Below are 21727 nucleotides of genomic sequence, written 5' to 3' on the forward strand. Positions count from 1 at the left end.
CTAAAAACTAAGATGAGCATGCTCTCACGCTAAAATCAAGCAATATTTCGCAAATTAGTCCATCTGAACCTCAGCTAGAAATAAGCGCTTAATATTTTTAAATGTATACAGTGATAACCAGAAAAAAGTAGAATAGGAAGACGACATTTAAGCAAAACTGAAGTGATTTTTATGTTGTTATGAAGCAAATAGCTTATATAGTAAGTTATTAAATCACTTATTAAGTAAAATGAGTCTGTGTACACTACACAATTGCTGTTCCTCATATTCATTGGACTGTTTAAATTGAGTCTAAAGCTCGACCTCCTATTCCAGAGTTTTCTAAATGGCTGTAAAAAAAATTAAAAAGTATGAGTGAGTTGGTGAGGTAAACGCGCTTTAATGTCGATGCGACACTTTAATGTCGATGCGACACTTTAATGTCGATGCGACACTTTAATGTCGATGCTGTCTAAAAAGTTGATGATAACTTTCAGAGTAGTCTAGATTTTAGTGATAAGCAGCCTTTTACACTAGAAATTAAACATTTTTATAGACAAAGAATTTTCATTCTGCTAAAAATGATTTTGTTTCGATTTACGATAATTCCATTTTTCATTTGTGACAGATTTCACAAATGAGTAACACAGTCGATTCATTTCTGAGTAGACATTAGGATTCTATATATATATATACTTTGCCTGCCTGTCTGTCTGGTTGTATCCGATAAAATTTTAATCATTTTGAAAATCCACGAAAAAAGATCATTAAATCTGCAAACTTTTTTGTTTTTGTTTGATATTGTACAAAAATTAAAAGTTGAAATAGAAGATTAAGATGGGCAGCAGCCTGAAAGCCCAGTGTTGTAAATTAACATTGGGACAAATGTGTCAAATCAAATCAGACTTTTAGGGTTGTCCTACTTCCATTCTTAAAGATATTTGTTTAAATTAAACACAATATTTGACAAAAAACATATTTATCATGTTTGAATGCAATCAATTTGTGGTAATTTGGTTATATTTCAGATGCCTTGCTTTCAAAGTTCGGAAAAAATATTTCAAAGGGATTAAAGAAAAAGGATAAAATTGGCTGCCGTTTTATTTCGAGTGAATTCCCAGTTAAAAAAGAGATTGCCTGGCTTGATAGGTACCATAAAAAAGGAGTGTTTGCGTAAATTTATAAGCCGTGTTCGCGTAAATTTAAAAAGATGTTTGCGTAAATTAAAAAGGAGTGTTCGCGTAAATTTAAAAGAAGTGTTCGGGTGAATTTAAAAGGAGTGTTCGCGTAAATTTAAAAGGAGTGTTTGCGTAAATTTAAAAGGAGTGTTCGCGTAAATTTAAAAGGGTGTTTGCGTAAATTAAAAAGGAGTGTTTGGGTAAATTGAAAAGGAGTGTTCGCGTAAATTTAAAAGGAGTGTTCGCGTGAATTTAAAAGGAGTGTTCGCGTAAATTTAAAAGGAGTGTTTGCGTAAATTTAAAAGGAGTGTTTGCGTAAATTTAAAAGGAGTGTTTGCGTAAATTTAAAAGCCGTATTTGCGTAAATTTAAAGGAGTGTTCGCGTAAATTTAAAAGGAGTGTCTGCATAATTTAAAAGGAGTGTTTGCGTAAATTTAAAAGGCGTGTTTGGGTAAATTTTAAAGGAGTGTTCGCGTAAATTTAAAAGGCGTGTTTGCGTAAATTTTAAAGGAGTGTTCGCATAATCCTAAACAGAGTCGAATTTGATAAGTTCTATCTGCATGCGTCTCTAAACAGACAATGGTTGAAAACGAATAATCAATGAATATGATGCAAGTGCAACCTTGGTCTCTCTAGGCTTTTTATCATTTTTCAAGATTCCCAACTTTAAATTGTAGATAGTGCAGATGGGCAAAGTTACATTAAATTAAGTTATTCAAAATTTTTATATCATATAAAAATGTCAGGAACTAACAAACCTTTTTTGGTTAGTTTTTTTGCATGCATCTTCTCCTTTTAAAACTTAGTTTCCCATAAACGTACCCATCCTGTTGATATCCCATTTTTTAGGGAGCCCTTTTTCACTGAACTCCAAATAGTTTATGCAAGTAAAGAAAAGATAGGCAAGACTAACAAATCACAATGTAAACAAATTTCGGATCAACTCTTGAACATCGATCATCTGGTTGTTTTCCAAAAGATAGATCGCATCTAGATTGATTTATTGAATAAGATCGCTTTGAAGTAATGCTTAAACTTTTTCATGAAATATCTTCTACAAAATGTCATCTTTAAAATGTCCTGTTCGTGCAATGTCTTTCTATCGAATGACCCAAAATTAAAAACAATCAAAACTTTTTTTTATATTTTTTCACAACATAAATAATTATACATATATACTATTTCCAATTTACATTTATATCATTTTCTTCAAAAAACAATGACTCGTGTAAATAAATTAAAATGCATTGATATTTTTCAAGTCTAAGTGCTACAAACATTTTTAAAAGTGAAAAAATACGAATAATAATATATAATAACATACATATGAAAGAAACCCAGTAAGTGTTTACTAACAATATCAAATTCTTTATCAAGTGCATTGTACTCTGGGTCAAATTCTTCAAATGAACAACAAGGGGTCATTCTGAACAAAAGAGACAGCTTACAGAAATAACCATCTCCGTTTTTGCTAAAATTTTATAAACATCTTAATGTTTGAAATAAAATTTTATGGGGGCAGCAATAACTTAAAAGATGGTTTTTAAAAATCCTGCAACTTTTTTGTTTGAAAAAATTACGGGATTTAAAAAAAACTGTTTAAAATTTTCAGTCAAATCGGAGGTAAAGTCACTTCCATAATTGTCAAAAAGTTGTCCCATTTGTTTCCGAATGACCCTTAATTTCGTTTCGAATTGTTCAAAATTATCACAAAGAGGAAACTGATAAAATGACTGATATGTGATTGTCAAACAAGCACAAGAAAAGCTCACATATAAATCACAAAGAAACTGTTTACTCGCCACAAGTGTTCTAATCCTTATATCTGATATTTTTAAACTATGAATACTGCAAAATTAAAATTGTCAAAGTGACAAATATCAAATGTTATATAATATCAGGTTGCAAAGATATAGGGATTAGCTTGAGGTGAATGTTTATTTCTCCTGGTCCGAGTGTCTGAAGAATATTCTGGGCATACCGGTCATTTGAGTGTGGACAGCCTGGTCCATTCCATAGTTTTGCCCAGCGGTCAACCTCATGGTAGATCCTCGTTCTACACTTAGATCTAGAGGTTCATAATCAGAGGATACAACAGGGCTGCCCTGGGAGTAGTTTACCACCAGACTAGATTTGGGAGGAACATAGCGTTCCTGAGGGGGGAAGTACTTACAGCGTTCCTCAGGAGGGGAATACCTACTGCGTTCCTCAGGGGGGGAATACCTACAGCGTTCCATAAGTGGAGAGTATTTGTAGCTGTCAATGGGGGAAGAGTACTTGTATTTTTCTATTGCAGCAGAATTATTGTATTTTTCTATTGCAGCAGAGTTGTTGTATTTTTCTATTGCAGCAGAATTGTTGTATTTTTCTATTGCAGCAGATTTGTTGTATTTTTCTATTGCAGCAGAATTGTTGTATTTTTCTATTGCAGCAGATTTGTTGTATTTTTCTATTGCAGCAGAGTTGTTGTATTTTTCTATTGCAGCAGAATTGTTGTATTTTTCTATTGCAGCAGAATTGTTGTATTTTTCTATTGCAGCAGAGTTGTTTTGTTTCCTTGGGACGGATCTACAGTGCTCTAAGGGTCTCTCACACCTAGTCGTATTGGATGATGTAAAAGTTGATTGGTTGGATGTGGATGAGTATAGTGGGTAGCTGGATGAGGATAGAAACACAGGATGACTAGATGCGGATGAGAAAGTGGAATGACTGTACGAGGATGGGTATGGATGAATGGATGAGGATGATAAGATGTTGGATGAGGGTATTGGTTGATTAGCTGCAGATGAGAAGATGAGCCTGGTTTGATCGACTGGATACAGGACAGGCGCAGATGAATATTTGACTAGGTAAGATCCAGGAGAAGATCCAGGTGTATAATTCAACTCCTGAGAGATTGAAGAACGATCTACAAAATCCAGTTCCTCACACCGCCGTTCCAAGGAAACTATACCTTGGCGGGTAGACTCATCCCGCCGCCGGGTAAACTGATCTTCACGAGGAATGAGTCCAAGGGCTGGAAAATCCGCAAAGTCTTCTTGGGAAAAATCTAGATTGGTGTCGGTTTGATGTCTGTATCCGCCGATCTGTAATCCTTGCTTCATGTTCTCAACCTCAAGGATGGTGTTGGAGTCCGTCTGGTCCTTGCTAATCAGCTTGGCCTGCTTGGAGAGTAGTTTAGCCTGGTATTGTAGCTTTAAGCCCTGATACTTCATCATTTCGGCTTTAAACTGTAGCCAGGTGCTTCCATTCATTTCTCCCAGAGGGGCGAGGGGAGGAAGAGGTAATTCTAGGTCGTCGTCACCTTCCTCCGCGCCTTTCTCAGACTTCTTGCCCCGGACCAGTGTAGGGTCCATACCAACCTTAATCAAAGAAATAAAATTTTAGAACAATGTCTTTATTAATATTTTCTTTATATTATCATTATCATTATCATTATTTTCTCTTATCATTATCATTATAATCATGATATCATCATCATAAAAATTATTGTTATTGTTAATACTATTGTCAGTATTATTATTGATAAGATTATCATTCTCATTATTATTGTTTTTATTATAATTATCATAATCATAATTACTATTAATAGTTATTTTCATTATCATCATTAATATCATTATTATTATAATCAGAATGCGCCTCTGATTATAATTAATATCAACATCACTATATTTGTAAACATTTACCTTCAAACATTTCCTTAGCCTACATGGAATGCAACTTTTACTTCCGGAAGTAACAACACAATCATTTTTACCACCACGACACCGGAAACTGGAGATTGGTCGCTGCGACGTCCGTCGAAAAAAAGCACGACAGGAGTAGCAACATTGGCCTAAAACAAATATTTGTTTCAACTAAAATAGATATTAAAGGAACTGATAACTTACAAGAAATACTGATTTGCTAATCCGTATATCTTTGTAACATTTGTTTTAGACCTTTTTTTTATATTCCAAACTTTGATTTGTGTCAGATAGAATAACCCATACCTTCATAGGTGGAAGTCAGAGTTTGTGGCAAGTATTCAGTTCTTTTATATTTTTTTCATATAATTCTTTTTTTAATTCATAAGTCAGATTAGTCATTTGCGAATTGTGCTTCCAAAATAAATAATTCTAATTTCTACCCTATGAATTTTCAATTTTACCTCCAAATATCCAATTTTACTTCCAAAATATTCAATTTTACCTCCTAAATATTCAATTTTACCTCCAAACTATTAAATTTTACCTCCAAAATGTTCAATTTTACCTCCAAATATCCTATTTTACCTCCAAAATATTCAATTTTACCTCCTAAATATTCAATTTTACCTCCAAACTATTAAATTTTACCTCCAAAATGTTCAATTTTACCTCCAAAATATTCAATTTTACCTCCAAAATATCCAATTTTACCTCCAAAATATTCAATTTTACCTCCAAAATGCAGATGATCTGGTGCCAGGCCTCCACAAACTGGACACCGTATATTCAAGTTTACAGGTTTCCTTTTCTTCTTGATTACACCTTCATTCTCCTTCAGGAGTTCTCCCTCTGGATAAACTGGCCCTCCATCCTCTTCATACATCATATCCCCCTCCTCACCCCCTTCCAGGTACTCATACTCCTCTGAGGAGGCTATTCTCTCCTCTTCTCCATCAAACTCCTGTTTAAGGAGCATACTAGGATTCAGAGAGGATCCTCTGTAATAGCTCCCTTCACCACTACTCCCTTCAGAGCTGCTTCGGACAAAGCTGCTCCCTTCGGAACTGCTTCGAACAAAGCTGCTCCCAGCTGAGGCTTTTGTATAAAAGCTGCTTCCAGTTGAGGTTTGGAAGCTGTTACTGTTACAGCTGGCCGCTATAAGAAGCTGATCTTCGTCTTTTAACTTTAAAGATGGCAGCATTCCCAGCTGCTGACCTAGACACAAATAGAATTTTAAAGGGACTGTAGACCTAATTTAATGTGACCTTTCACTTATAAAGTGTCATTTTCGATTCACAACGGTATCCTTGAAATCATTGTCTGATCAAAAACTAATGATTTGGTAATATAACAAACTAGTTTACAGTTGTAGGAAGCGTTAATATTAGGAAACAGAGCTGAAAACTTTAGAATGGGATATCCTTAATCCCGATCGGTTATTTAATCTGGAAATTAATAACAAGAGGAAAACAAGCATTATTTAATCTAGAGATTGAGAAAAGGAGTGGATTAAGCACTAATCCCGATATCCACCATTCAAAAGTTCCCAGCTCAGAAGATATAAATTCCGTACAATCGTCTCTGAAGTCTCATCCTTTGTGTTTTATCCGGCATGTTACATGTATATTAGTGATGTGTGTATACAGATATGTAGACTGTGTTGGTATTGGTTATATGTATATATAATTTAGAGATATGTATGTTTGTTTACGATGTATAAATGTATGTATGCTGTATGTTGTATATGTATATATGTATATGTATATGTATATGTATATGTATATGTATATGTATATGTATATGTACATGTATATGTATATGTATATGTATATGTATATGTATTTGTATTTGTATTTGTATTTGTATAAGTATATGTATATATATATATGTATATATGTATATATGTATATGTATATGTTTATGTATATGTATAAGTATATGTATATATGTTTATGTATATGTATATGTATATGTATATGTATATGTATATGTATTTGTATATGTATATGTATATGAATATGTATATATATGTATATGTTTATGTATATGTATAAGTATATGTATATATGTTTATGTATATGTATATGTATATGTATATGTAATAAGCTGGAAAGAAACCAGCTAGTGCAAAACAGGAAAAATATCTGTCTTAATAAACTATAATGTGTGAAAAGTTAAAAATCTAGTTTTCTGGTCTTTAGTCATTAATTTTGACTCTTTTTGAGTCTTTTAAGTCAAAAAATTTTCTCCTGAAGAAATAAAGAGAGGAGATTGTTTATTAAGATCTAACACTTTTCTAGCAATAGAGAAACGGTTCTCAAATAAAGGATGAAAGGGTGTTTCAAACGTAGGGGTTTAATATGTCGGTAAGCCTTCATTTTCGAACCCGAAATGGTTGTGAATTTTCCGTAGTTTTTTTTATAGTTTTTTTGGGTGTATTCAATTTGAATATAAAAACATATATGATGGTCCATTTTTTCTAAACAGCCTCTACATCTTTAGCTTGTACATTTGGTGCAGTGGTGAGTATATGAGGGGCTTCTTAATGTATGTACTTCTTGGCTTGGCAGGATTTACAGGGTATATCTATATATATATGCTTTACTTGTCTTCTGTTTGTTTGTATCCAATAAAAGTCAAAACGGCAGAACCATCGGGCCAAAACTTTTTGTGGGACNGCAACAGATAGACGTAAGATTAGTAGCGATCAAAAGCGCTTTTTTATCGCATTAAGCCTATACCCCCTTTCATTTTTCGCGAACACTCCCTTTAAACTTCACCCAAAATTACGGTTTAATGTTTTATTTAGTCGCCTTCACATTGTTTCAAACAATGATAATTTTCATAATAAGATATAATAATATTGATTAAAAAATACTTTTCAAAAATGTTCTATTTGGTTATTTTTTTAGTCTAAAACATTCCCGACACCGAAATGGTCAAAACCTATCTTTATGTGTGTCAATTCGATCATATGGCAGGTCAAAAAAACTGTCAAAAAGTAAAAATTAATTATTTATAACCCTACTGGTTGAAGGGAGGCGAGTTATAAAGTATTTGAGCAAAAACTTATCTTTTCGAGAGGGGTCGAGACTTTTTTAATGAGATTTTTTACCAGAGCTTAATTTGAAATGAAGAAAATATTTAAACGTCCTTTCACTCTTAAATAATTGTGTGAAACATAAATCAAAATATCTATACACATATTTTATTTAAATTAACTTATAAGTTGTTTTTTTAACATATTTTATATATATTACTTAAACCCGAAATCGGCAATCTAAAAAAAAGGTATCAAAAAAACCTCAACTTTTAAAAAAAGATTTGAAAATTTTGGTTGAAAAAATGTTCAAAATATTTTTTAAGCCTTGTAAGTTAAACTCATTATAGAAACTGATAATAATGAATTCATATGAAAACTGATAATGAATTCATATGAAAACTGATAATAATGAATTCATATGAAAACTGATAATAATGAATTCATATGAAAACTGATAATAATGAATTCATATGAAAACTGATAATAATGAATTCATATGAAAACTGATAATAATGAATTCATATGAAAACTGATAATAATGAATTCATATGAAANTATAATACATTTCTCTATACCATCCTTCATATATCTAACTGTATAATACATTTCTAAAGTACTATAATTTTTGTTGTGATTTTTTTTGTATAAGAGAGTTTGACACGTAAGTATGGTTGTTTAAGTATATAGTAATGTTTGAATATGAAAAAATATGCTTACCGTAATAGTTTATTAAAAAGAAACCAAACTTTTGTTTTCACTATTTATGTGTTTAACGGCCTTTCTTTGTTCCGTTTCTTGTTGAACTGATTCTGTTAACCACGGAGACTAGTGACTACACCGGGTATATCCTCGACAGTGAGGAACATGAAAAATCCGCTATAAACCGAATTCTACTATCTTTCTATCTACCAACTTAGCTCCGTACTATATTGCACTGTCCTCCGGTCACTCTGCAACCTACACTAAGAGAAGAAAAAGTAATTATTTGCAACATTCATCTTTTTATATTTTAGACATATTGTATTTGTAGCTTTTTGTGGATCCAATATTTTTTTTATCGGATATTTTTATGTGGCTAAATAATTGTTTGCAAAGAGAGTCGCGATTGAAAAGTACAACTTATGTAGGGAGAGCGTTATACTGTATTATACTGCTTAGAACTAGAACTCTCCGGTTTTAAAACTTAAAATCTGTATTCGTCATGCATTATACAGACAAAATTTAAAGGGACTATTGTTGAAATTTCTAGTGACTCTGCATTGATCGACAGAGAAGAAGGGTATGGCTGTTTAAACCCTTCATCTGCTCCATACTGTGGAATATATCGTCGTTTTCTAGCTGAATAAGTGTATAATTCTAAAATAAAAAGTTCACTTTATTTGTTAGTTTTAGTTATTCTGCTCACAAATACATATATTCTGGTCACAAATACATATATNCCTTAACCCTAGCTATTCTACCTGTATGGACAAGGAAGATAAACCGGGAACTCCCATATCTTTGTTTACAAAAATGTGTACTGCAATTTCCGGAAGGAGAAAAAACCAATTCAGCAAAAATTAAATGACAACGTTAATTTACAAGTCCCAAAAATATTCCAGTTCACTTTATTGTCGAGGAATATACTTGATCTTCCTTGATAAGGACCATGTCCTGTATATGTACTTTAGTGTTTACAGAACTTCAGCAAAAGTTACCTGTTACTCATGCATGGTTTAGTTATCACAGTCCTATCTGTTGAATTTGTAATAGCGGTGTTTTTATCTTGTTTTATCTGTGTAATCTGTAATAGAGGTGTTTTTATCTTGTTTTATCTAATTTTCTCTGTGTAATCTGTAATAGAGGTGTTTTATCTTGTTTTATCTACTTTTCTCTGTGTAATCTGTAATAGAGGTGTTTTTATCTTGTTTTATCTTATTTTATCTGTGTAATCTGTAATAAAGTTGTTTTTATCTTGTTTTTTTCTAGTTTTCTCTGTGTAATCTGTAACAGAGGTGTTTTTATATTTCTTTTTATCTGTGTAATCTATAATATAGTTGTTTCATCTGGTTTGATCTTTGTTATCTGTAATAAAGGTGTGTTTATCTTATTTTATCTGTGTAATCTGTAATAGAGGTGTTTTTATCTTGTTTCATCTAGTTTTCTCTGTGTAATCTGTAATAGAGGTGTTTTTATCTTGTTTTATCTTATTTTATCTGTGTAATCTGTAGTAAAGGTGTGTTTATCTTATTTTATCTGTGTAATCTGTAATAGAGGTGTTTTTATCTTGTTTTATCTAGTTTTCTCTGTGTAATCTGTAATAGAGGTGTGTTTATCTTATTTTCTCTGTGTAATCTGTAATAGAGGTGTTTTTATATTATTTTATCTGTGTAATCTGTAATAAAGGTGTTTTTATCTTGTTTTATCTAGTTTTCTCTGTGTAATCTGTAACAGAGGTGTTTTTATATTTTTTATCTGTGTAATCTGTAATAGAAGTGTTTTATCTTGTTTTATCTGTGTAATCTGTATTATATAGGTGCTTTTATCGTGTTTTAACTTTTGTCGAATTTATTTCAGCTCCAAATGACTTAAAAACCAAACTGTGACAAATAAAGAATTAAAGCTAGGATTTACTTAGCCGTGAATCCACTGTTAACGGATTGAACACATAGCTAAGAACAGTTGAACCCTGTTGAATAAATGTGATTGAACACATAGCTAAGAACAGTTGAACCCTGTTGAATAAATGTGATTGAACACATCGCTTAGAACAGTTGAACCCTGTTGAATAAATGTGATTGAACACATAGCTAAGAACAGTCGAACCCTGTTGAATAAATGTGATTGAACACATAGCTTAGAACAATTGAACCCTGTAGAATAAATGTGATTGAACACATAGACACATAGCTAAGAACAGTTGAACCCTGTTGAATAAATGTGATTGAACACATGACTAAGAACAGTTGAACCCTGTTGAATAAATGTGATTGAACACATAGCTAAGAACAGTTGAACCCTGTTGATTAAATGTGATTGAACACACAGCTAAGAACAGTTGAACCCTGTTGAATAAATGTGATTGAACACATGGCTAAGAACAGTTGAACCCTGTTGAAAAGTTAATTGATTATCACTTTATTTGAATCGAACCATTTATGAGATGTGTTTGTATGAAATGTTCCAACACACTGTGCACTGTGCAATATTCACAATATTGCATTGTTTTCATTGTGTTCATATTAACCGTGTTAGTTATATTTTTCCAGGAACCAAATTTTATGAATGAGCGCTAAGTCGTTGAACTACTTCCCGCCTGTTCAAATCTTGAGTTGGGTCGATACAGGACTTGAACCAGCGGTAGGTAGTTCAGCCACCCCTCCAATTAATTAAATTCGGTCTCAGGATAAGATGTTACACATTTTTCAATGATTCATATCAATATTAGCTTTATTACCTAGGATAGAGTTGTCAATAGATTTTATAAGAGATGACACTCCTGTCCTAAAGATGGATACGGTTGAACCAAAACTAGTTTTAATCTGGAATAAATATCACAAGCTGGGAAAGAAAATTTACAATAGAGTTTTTCACAGAATTACTGATGGGAAATGCCCTGTCAGCTCATGCAAGGAAAATACAAATAATTCATGAACATTTTCATTTTTTTTACATAAAGAGATCGATAGTAAACAAAATTTGATAGAGTGGTATGTCCGATTCACAACGGTACCCTTGTAAACGTTGTCTTTCAAGAGTAAATAAAAAATCCTTATTTTTTAGATGAAAATTGATATGAATAAGGTTAAAACCATGCGTTCTTTGAAATAATTTGTATTTAACTAGTTTACAACAGATCGTAAATTTCTGAATAAAAGCACTGCTATTCTCTTCCATCTACCCAACCTAGAGTGGGAAAACTTCACGCTTCCTGACTATAGGTAGATCTTCACGCTTCCTGACTATAGGTAGATCTTCACGCTTCCTTACTATAGGGAAATCTTCACGCTTCCTAACTATAGGTAGATCTTCACGCTTCCTAACTATAGGTAGATCTTCACACTTCCTTACTATAGGTAGATCTTCATGCTTCCTAACTATAAGTAGATCATTAAGCTTCCTAACTAAAAGTAGATCTTCACGCTTCCTTACTATAGGTAGATCTTCACGCTTCCTTACTATAGGTAGATCTTCACACTTCCTTACTATATGTATATCTTCATGCTTCCTAACTATAAGTAGATCATTAAGCTTCCTAACTAAAAGTAGATCTTCACGCTTCCTTACTATAGGTAGATCTTCACGCTTCCTAACTATGGGTAGATCTTCACTCTTCCTAAATATAGGTAGATCATCAAGCTTCCTAACTAAAAGTAGATCTTCACGCTTCCTTACTATAGGTATCTCTTCACGCTTCATTACTATAGGTATCTCTTCACGCTTCATTACTATAGGTATCTCTTCACGCTTCCTTACTATAGGTAGATCTTCACGCTTCAAGAATATAGGTAGATCTTCTCGCTTCCTGACTATAGGTAGATCTTCACGCTTCCTTACTATAGGTAGATATTCATGCTTCCTTACTATATGTATATCTTCACACTTCCTCACTATAGGTACATCTTCACTCTTCCTAAATATAGGCTGATCTTCATGCTTCCTTACTATATGTAGGTCTTCACACTTCCTCACTAACTATAGATAGATCTTCACGCTTCCTTACAATAAGTAGATCTTCACACTTCCTAACTATAAGTAGATCTTAACGCTTCCTTACTATAGGTAGATCTTCACGCTTCCTTACTATAGGTAGATCTTCACGCTTCCTACTATAGGTAGATCTTCACGCTTCCTTACTATGGGTAGATCTTCACGCTTCTTACTATAGGTAGATCTTCACGCTTCCTACTATAGGTAGATCTTCACGTTTTCTAACGATAGGTTATAGATCTTCACGCTTCCTAATATAGGTAGATCTTCACGTTTTCTAACGATAGGTCGATCTTCACGCTTCCTGACTATAGGTAGATCTTCACGCTTCCTAACTATAGGCAGATCTTCACGCTTCCTTACTATAGGCAATCTTGACGCTCTTCCTAACTATAGATAGGACTAGGCACACTTCCTAACTATAGGTAGGACTAGGCAAACTTCACGCTTCCTAACTATAGGTAGGACTAGGCAATCTTCACGCTCTTTCTAACTATAGGTAGGACTAGGAAAACTTCACACTTCCTAACTATAGGTAGACTAGGAAAATGTCATGCTCTTCCTAACTATAGGAAGGACTAGGCAATCTTCACGCTTCCTAACTATAAGTAGGACTAGGCAATCTTCATGCTTCCTAACTATAGGTTAGACTAGGCAAACTTCACGCTTCCTAACTATAGGTAGGACTTGGCAAACTTCATGCTTCCAAACTATAGGTAGGACTTGGCAAACTTCACGCTTCCTAACTATAGGTTGGACTAGGCAAACTTCATGCTTCCTATCTATAGGTAGGACTAGGTGAACTTTACGCTGCCTAACTATAGGTAGGACTAGGCAATCTTCTGATAGAACAAGACATTGATAAGAAAAGTGCGTATAAGTTGGTAGGAGTGGAGCGGATTGTCAGAAGATACGAGTAGTGGCAGCAGTGGCAGTGTACCCGATCTAGATAATGCTAAACTGTTGGCTAGAGTATCTGCACCACCCCGCAGAGTTTCAACAGACTCTGCAGTTTCCCGCTCCTCCCAACCTGGGCCTGGCTATTGGTAGGACTAGGTAAACTTCACGCTTCCTAACTATAGGTAGGACTAGGCAATCTTCATGCTTCCTAACTATAGGTAGGACTAGGCAAACTTCACGTTTCACAACTATAGGTAGGACTAGGCAAACTTTATGCTCTTCCTAACTATAGGTAGGACTAGGCAATCTTCACGCTTCCTAACTATAGGTAGGACTAGGCAATCTTCACGCTTCCTAACTATAGGTGCTTTCACGCTTCCTAACTATAGGTAGGACTAGGCAAACTTCACGCTTCCTAACTATAGATAGGACTAGGCAATCTTCATGCTTCCTAACTATAGGTAGGACTAGGCAAACTTCACGCTTCCTAACTATAGGTAGGACTAGGCAATCTTCACGCTTCCTAACTATAGGTAGGACTAGGTAAACTTCATGCTTCCTAACTATAGGTAGGACTAGGTAAACTTTATGCTCTTCCTAACTATAGGAAGGACTAGACAATCTTCACGCTTCCTAACTATAAGTAGTACTAGGCAATCTTCATGCTTCCTAACTATAGGTAGGACTTGGCAAACTTCACGCTTCCTAACTATAGGTAGGACTAGGCAATCTTCACGCTTCCTAACTATAAGTAGGACTAGGCAATCTTCACGCTTCCTAACTATAGGTTAGACTAGGCATTCTTCATGCTTCCTAACTATAGGTAGGACTAGGCAATCTTCACGCTTCCTAACTATAGGTAGGACTAGGCAAACTTTACGCTTCCTAACTATAGGTAGGACTTGGCAAACTTCACGCTTCCTAACTATAGGTAGGACTTGGCAAACTTCATGCTTCCTAACTATAGGTAGGACTAGGTAAACTTCACGCTTCCTAACTATAGGTAGGACTTGACAAACTTCACGCTTCCTAACTATAGGTAGGACTTGGCAAACTTCATGCTTCCTAACTTTAGGTAGGACTAAGCAAACTTCATGCTTCCTAACTACCGGTAGGACTAGGCAAACTTCACGCCTCCTAACTACCGGTAGGACTAGGCAAACTTCACGCCTCCTAACTTTAGGTAGGACTATCTTCACGCTTCCTAACTATAGGTAGGACTAGGTAAACTTCATGCTTCCTAACTATAGGTTGGACTAGGCAATCTTCACGCTTCCTAACTATAGATAGGACTAGGTAAACTTCATGCTTCCTAACTATAGGCTGGACTAGGCAATCTTCACGCTTCCTAACTATTGGTAGGACTAGGCAAACTCCACGCTTCCTAACTATAGGTAGGACTAGGCAATCTTCACGCTTCCTAACAATAGGGAGGACTAGGTAAACTTCATGCTTCCTAACTATAGGTAGGACTAGGCAATCCTCACGCTTCCTAACTATAGGTAGGACTAAGCAATCTTCACGCTTCCTAACTATAGGTTGGACTAGGCAATCTTCACGCTTCCTAACTATAGGTAGGACTAGGCAAACTTCACGCTTCCTAACTATAGATAGGACTAGGCAATCTTCATGCTTCCTAACTATAGGTAGGACTAGGCAAACTTCACGCTTCCTAACTATAGGTAGGACTAGGCAATCTTCACGCTTCCTAACTATAGATAGGACTAGGCAAACTTCACGCTTCCTAACTATAGGAAGGACTAGGCAATCTTCACGCTTCCTAACTATAGGTAGGACTAGGTAAACTTCATGCTTCCTAATTATAGGTTGGACTGGGCAAACTTCAAGCTTCCTAACTATAGGTTGGACTAGGCAATCTTCACGCTTCCTAACTATAGGTAGGACTAGGTAAACTTCATGCTTCCTAACTATAGGTAGGACTAGGAAATGAAATGAAAATGAAATGGTTTTGTAGATTCAGTGTCGAGTATCAAATGTTATTTGTTTTTCTTTGGTTTCATGAAAAACTTTTTTTCAATTTCCAGTGTAATTGAGAGAGCCATTGGAGAGTCATTGGGACCAGACCCCTCGAGCTGGGAAAAGATGAGAAATTTGTTCAACAGAACAATGAATTTTAGAAGGGATTCAGATATCATTGTCAGGTGGAAAATTTAATAATAATTCTAAAGGTAACAAATCAAATCAAATCTTTGCAATAAACTGAAATTTTCTAATGCCCATTTATTTGCAACCCGATGGTGTAAACCTTTGGTATTTTAAACTTATGATATTTGATCTTACAACATTCCTGTTTGAAATGTCTAATGTCTACGACATTGGGTAGCAAAGATATAGAGAGAAGATCTGATTAGAATTACATACCATAGACTTTTATGGGACTGGCAATGTATCTTCAAGTGACCATATATTTTAAGCGTCAGCCATATACATTATTCGTCGTCATTAGACATCGTCGAGTATATTAATTTAATTTCAATCCTCTGCTGCATAGTTCGCAAGTAACTTTCATAGAAAATCTCAATTGAAGAAAATTCATTTTCAGCGAGAACAACAGGGATTATTCCTTCATTTTTGCGGTAACGTTGTTAATCGGAGATTTAAGCCGCGGCTCAAATATGGTTGGTTCCACTTAAAATTGTATTAAATCTTTCAAACTTTAAGCTGGCGCTCAATTAAAACGGAATTTGAGACGTGTCTTAAATTCATAAAATTCGGACACTAGTACCTTTTAGATGAATCGATCTGAAGATTGAATTTGGTTTTCTGGTTTAACATTAATCCTAGCTCTAATCGTTATATATGTAGACATTAGAAAATTATTTTTCAAAGCAAGAATAAATTGGAAGAATAATGGATTAATTCTGAAGTCTCATTTTCTGTGGATAGTCCTTTATGTCCTTTGTTTTTACTGATTATTAAGGCATGGTTATGTAAAAAAGCGAGATACCCCCCTTTCCTCAGAGGAGAGTAAGAATATATACAGTTCTACGCCAAGTCCAAACTTCAAACATTACAACTTCACCTACTTTCAACAGGTTTAATCTAGTTTATGAGTTATCTATAAAATGCAAAAACAAGAATTCATTTAGTTCTAAGAAATCTACGTTTAAAGAATTATGCATTAAAGGAACCCTTCAATAAAGGGCGTAGCTAATGATTTCCTAGGGGGGGGGGGGGATTATAAGATGCCGAATTTTTTCCCCCCTCCCCCCAGAGAAATATTTAATCATCTTCATGAAGTATATCAAATTATTTGGTTTATTTGGATTTGATTTCAATTTTCCACTTGTTTCTGTCATTAAAAAACTCTAAAATCCTAACTTTCAGATTTATCATTTTTTCGTATATCATTTCCTATACTAGCTCAGAAACCCAGCGTTGCCCAGGGTACTCATTGTTACTCCCGCCGTGTGCCCGCTCTAAGTCGATTTTACCGGGAAACTAAATTTTCACTATAAAAGTCCTAAAAAAGACCCACTCAACTTAGAATCTCATAACTAAGCTAAGAAAATTCCCGTGGCTTTCCCGAGTTCCCCAATTCAAATTTGAGGCAAATCGGTCAGGGGGTTCCTAAGTTATGGTCAGACAATCAGAGATTACAACTTTATATACTTGGGAACCCGGGAACCCAGCGCTGCCAAGGTTACTAAAAGTTAATCCCGACGTTTACCCGCACTTGAGTGATTTTAAATTTTAGATTTTTAGATTTTAGATTTTATATTTGAGAATTTTTAAAATCTGCTATATTTTTATATTTAGGCTAAAAAAATGCCTGTATCTCCGATAGTTTGGTTTGTCTCGCATTGTGGCACCCCCAGTGGTCGGGAGAAATATGTAAAAATTCTCCGCGACTATATCGGTGTGGATATCTATGGTAAATGTGGCCGCAACAAGTGTGGTAGAGTTAAAAATGTTGAAGTGAAATATTCCGTTGATGAAGATCCATGTTTTACAATGGTGAACTCAAGATATAAGTTTTACATCAGTTTTGAGAACTCAATCTGTAAAGATTACATCACAGAGAAAACATATAATGCTCTTAAACTCAATACAATTCCAATTGTTTTAGGTAAGCTAATTTTACAAATATTTTTAAAGAAATGATAAAGTAACTGAGTTCTTGCCATTAACATATTTTTTAAAATTTCTATATCTTTCCAACCCAAATTTGGTAGGCCTTTACTATTTAAGCTATGAATTCTGAATATTAAAGGTTCGCACTTATCAGGCTGTGAAAATATAGTTTATGGCAAGATTAAATTAAGATTAAATTAGTTTTCAGATTAATGAAAAAAGGAAATCAAGCATTGATCTCGATATCCACAATTCTAAAGATTTCAGCTCTATGTATAGATATTTTCCTAGGAGGCGTTAATTATACAAGAGAGCTTCCTCCTGGATCATTTATAAATGCAGGAGAATTTTCTTCTCCAGAAGATCTCTCAAAGCATCTTTACTATTTGCTTCAGGTATATAGTTCACTTTGCTGCAGGTATACAGTTCACTTTGCTGCAGGTATACAGTTCACTTTGCTGCAGGTATACAGTTCACTTTGCTGCAGGTATACAGTTCACTTTGCTGCAGGTATACAGTTCACTTTGCTCCAGGTATACGGTTCACTTTGCTGCAGGTATACAGTTCACTTTGCTCCAGGTATACCGTTCACTTTGCTCCAGTTATACATTCACTTTGCTCCAGGTATACCGTTTACTTTGATCCAGGAATACAGTTTTAAACAAACGTAACAATAATTTTTCCATTTAATTATGATTTAATTTGTTTTTATTAAATAGGATGATGAAGCATTTAATAAGTATTTTGAATGGAGAAAAGATTATGATGTTTACAGCTTTTCTAGTGTGCCAGGTTAGATTTTTTTTAGATTTTTTTTCCTCTTTATAATTTTTATCTTATCGTTTTAATTAGAGGTTCTCACAATTTTTTCCTTGTATTGGACAGATAGATTATCAAGTATTTGATAATCTGTTTGGTAATATCTACGTATAAAAAAGTAGACACATATCTAATGTGAATATAATATTAATCCTCTTCTTAGATATTTTTATTCAAGTATTCAAATGTTTAATAAGTGATTTTCTCCTTGAGAACAGGGAATAACATTTTTTTCAGAAATTTTTTTGTATCCAAGCAGCAACTGATTTCGGAAGAAAACTCAAAAAAAGGTCCTTAGTTCATCCATTAAAATAAGTTTTTATATTGTATAGATCCATGTGAACTCTGCTCTAAGTTGAACTCAGGAGAGCTAGCTGAGTATAAATTATATTCACACTTCTATGTTTATATATTGTATAGATCCATGTGAACTCTGCTCTAAGTTGAACTCAGGAGAGCTAGCTGAGTATAAAGTATATTCAAACTTCTATGACTGGTTTGTTGTACGTTCTGGGTGCATCTTTACTAGCAGGTAATAAAAAACTAGTAGTAATACTAAAGGGTGTCCCAAAAAACATGAAAATAAATTGAAGACTTTGATTGTATCAAATTTTTGAGATTCTCATTTTTGAATCAGTTGTGACAAAATCACGTTTCGATTTAATTCTTTTCTAAACATCACTGTAAAGATAATCAAGATTGAATTCTTGTCTAAACTTCACTGTAAAGATAATCAGGATTGAACTCTTGTCTAAACTTCACTGTAAAGATAATCAAGATTGAATTCTTGTCTTTACCTCACTGTAAAGATAATCAAGATGGAACTCTTGTCTAAACTTCATTGTAAAGGTAATAAAGATTGAATTCTTGTCTAAACTTCACTGTAAAGATGATCAAGATTGAATTCTTGTCTAAACTTCACTGTAAAGATGATCAAGATTGAATTCTTGTCTAAACTTCACTGTAAAGATGATCAAGATTGAATTCTTGTCTAAACTTCACTGTAAAGATGATCAAGATTGAATTCTTGTCTAAACTTCACTGTAAAGATAATCAAGATTGAATTCTTGTCTATGACTGCACTATAAATATTATAAAGATTAAATTCTTGTTTAAAGTTCACTGTAAAGATAATTAAGATTGAACTCTTGTCTACACTTAAACTTCAGTATAAATATTATCAAGATTGAATTGTTTAAACAAAACAAAATATTATTGTATATTGTAATACGGTGGTTCCCAGAAACTAATTGAATAATTGTAGTTTTCTTTATTTCTTTTGATTAAGTAATGTTGCTAATGATCTTGTATATTATAATGTAACTAATTATGAAATGTCTCATCGCCATTTTAAAATATAAAGATAAAATGAAGATGCCAATCATTCCACTGTTTTCTGGTAACCACTGTATGATTCTTGTAATGTTTAGTAGGACGGATTTCAAGGATCCCTGGTTACTAGCTGGGGCTAGATCTCACACAACCAGTAATATCACAGCTGCTGCTGTCAGGGAGTCAACAGCTGTCTGGTTTACTCGTATTTCATAAAAGCAGATATTTCAAACAAAATCACTTATTTAAAGGGATTGTAGACCTAACTTTAAAGGGAGTGTTCACGAAAAATAAAAGGGGATTTAGGCTAACGTCGCATAGAATTCGATGGTAATCGCTACAAATCTCACTTCTATCTGTTGCGCCTTTAAGGAGAAAACGGTTAAACACGGCTCATACAAAAGAACGTAGCGTCCATACAAATTCACAAAGTTGCATTATTCGACTAAGATCCTAAATAATCCAATTAAATCTAAATTAATCATTCAGATATTGCAACCTATTATCATCGAATTCAATTCGATTCAGTCATAAATAGTCAATATTTAATAATATTTTTTATTTGTTTTATATACAATTTACTTTAAACGATTACTTTTTGGTCGCTAGGTGTCTCTGCTCTGGATGCTTCAGGGGTTTGAAAGACACCTGGCAACAGCTGGCGACAAAGTAATCATCGTTTAAATAAAAAATATTATGAAATATCTGCTATGTATGATACATCTAATAAAGTTTGATAACAATAAATCATAATTTATGAATGGTTTGTTTTAAATTAAATTGAATTATTTACGATCTGATTTAAGTATTGGAACTCCATGAAATTGATGAACGCAGCGCTCTTTGGTATGAGTCGTGTTTAATCATTTTCTCCATATCTAGGCGCAACTGATTAGAAGTAAGATTAGAAGCGCTCATCATCAAATTCGAGTCAAAGTTACCCTACACCCCCTTTCATTTTTCGCGAACGCTCCCTTTCAGTGACCCTGATTTCCAAGTGGTACAATGGAAAATTTCTAATCTCTACCTGGGCAATATGACGTGCCTTCAGTTAGGTCATTTTTGGGTCGACATACCGTAAGAGAAACAAATGTTTTTATTTTATTTTTTATCCTTAAACATTTACCTTTCTTACACCATGACAAGTTATGTCTTTAATAGAACAAAAAAATATCAAGAAACGATGCTTAAACGAGCAAAATCTTTAATGCTTAAAACTTGCTTAATTTTGAAAAATTCCTTATCTCTGAAGCACAAAATCCGCAAGTAACTTTCAGAACTCAATCTCCTTTATTCTTGATTTAACTTTATTTAACTTGTATGCTTGTACCGTTGTTAATCGATCATGGAGCTAGGTGGGTAACTTTCCGTTTACAGTCCCTTTTATAAAATAAAGATTGAAATTAGTAATAATAATGCAAAAAATAATTATTTTAAAACTAATAATGTGATTTTTAGTGTGGATTGTATTTCTTCCTTTTTTTCGAATGAGTTTCCTTATTACTAGGAATTTAAGGCGCTTCCCGCCTCTTTTATAAAGATTTCTGAGATTTTCTGTTTCTTGATTGCTTTAAAAAACAGTTTTGACGTTTATTGAATACAAACAAATAAGCCAAAAATACATGTTTAGATGCAGAAAATAGAGAAAACTAGTTTTTTCTAAATCCTTTCTTTTTATCATGAAAAACATCTTAAGATTTTGCAGTTTGTTACTAATTTATGTTAAAAAATGTAACTTCATTGTTTTCTGAATACTCCTGTAAATCCTTTTTTCTGATTACCTTTGTAACTCCATTATTTTCTGCATACCCCTTTAACTCCATTGTTTCTGATTACCTTTGTGACTTCATTGTTTTCTGTATACCTCTGTAACTCCACTGCTTTCTGATTACCTCTGTATTATGTTTTTGAAAACCTCTGTAACTTTATTGTCTTCTGATTACCTCTGTATTGTTTTCTGGAAACCTCTTTAACTCCATTGTTTTCTGATTACCTCTGTA

At 33.7% G+C, this 21727-nt stretch overlaps 2 protein-coding genes across 3 annotated transcripts; one reads left to right on the plus strand and one right to left on the minus strand.

The window, feature by feature from the left end:
• Positions 1-2399: 2399 nt before the first annotated feature.
• LOC111709323 (uncharacterized) lies at positions 2400-8811 on the minus strand. 2 transcript variants are annotated; one of them, XM_023482963.1, is made up of 5 exons: positions 8610-8811; positions 5582-6064; positions 4847-4995; positions 3684-4519; positions 2400-3575 (listed from the first exon to the last, which is right to left on the minus strand). In XM_023482963.1, exons 2-5 carry the CDS (start codon positions 6048-6050, stop codon positions 3095-3097), a joined length of 1935 nt encoding a protein of 644 aa, XP_023338731.1. In that variant the 5' UTR covers positions 6051-6064; positions 8610-8811; the 3' UTR covers positions 2400-3094. The 2 variants fall into 2 exon arrangements, with proteins under 2 accessions (XP_023338731.1, XP_023338729.1); XM_023482961.1 differs by having other exon boundaries at positions 2400-4519; positions 8610-8799.
• A 6719-nt stretch (positions 8812-15530) lies between these two features.
• Positions 15531-20255, plus strand: LOC111709300 (glycoprotein 3-alpha-L-fucosyltransferase A). The gene is made up of 7 exons (XM_023482930.1): positions 15531-15643; positions 16423-16537; positions 17262-17571; positions 17868-17971; positions 18296-18368; positions 18728-18927; positions 19826-20255. Exons 1-6 carry the CDS (start codon positions 15585-15587, stop codon positions 18823-18825), a joined length of 759 nt encoding a protein of 252 aa, XP_023338698.1. The 5' UTR covers positions 15531-15584; the 3' UTR covers positions 18826-18927; positions 19826-20255.
• Positions 20256-21727: the final 1472 nt, after the last annotated feature.

The sequence above is a fragment of the Eurytemora carolleeae genome, unplaced genomic scaffold, assembly GCF_000591075.1.
Source record: "Eurytemora carolleeae unplaced genomic scaffold, Eaff_2.0 scaffold315, whole genome shotgun sequence".
Classification (NCBI taxonomy): domain Eukaryota; kingdom Metazoa; phylum Arthropoda; class Copepoda; order Calanoida; family Temoridae; genus Eurytemora; species Eurytemora carolleeae.

Excerpts from the sequence above, each read along its gene's own strand:
- LOC111709323 (XM_023482961.1), bottom strand. The coding sequence starts at position 6,050 with ATGCTGCCATCTTTAAAGTTAAAAGACGAAGATCAGCTTCTTATAGCG. Across the intron at positions 4,996-5,581 it reads AGATCATCTGCATTTTGGAG|GCCAATGTTGCTACTCCTGT; the intron begins GTAAAATTGAAT and ends TATTTGTTTTAG. Across the intron at positions 4,520-4,846 it reads GGCTAAGGAAATGTTTGAAG|GTTGGTATGGACCCTACACT; the intron begins GTAAATGTTTAC and ends TCTTTGATTAAG.
- LOC111709300 (XM_023482930.1), top strand. The coding sequence starts at position 15,585 with ATGAGAAATTTGTTCAACAGAACAATGAATTTTAGAAGGGATTCAGAT. Across the intron at positions 15,644-16,422 it reads GATTCAGATATCATTGTCAG|GCATGGTTATGTAAAAAAGC; the intron begins GTGGAAAATTTA and ends CTGATTATTAAG. Across the intron at positions 17,972-18,295 it reads ATCTTTACTATTTGCTTCAG|GATGATGAAGCATTTAATAA; the intron begins GTATATAGTTCA and ends TTTATTAAATAG.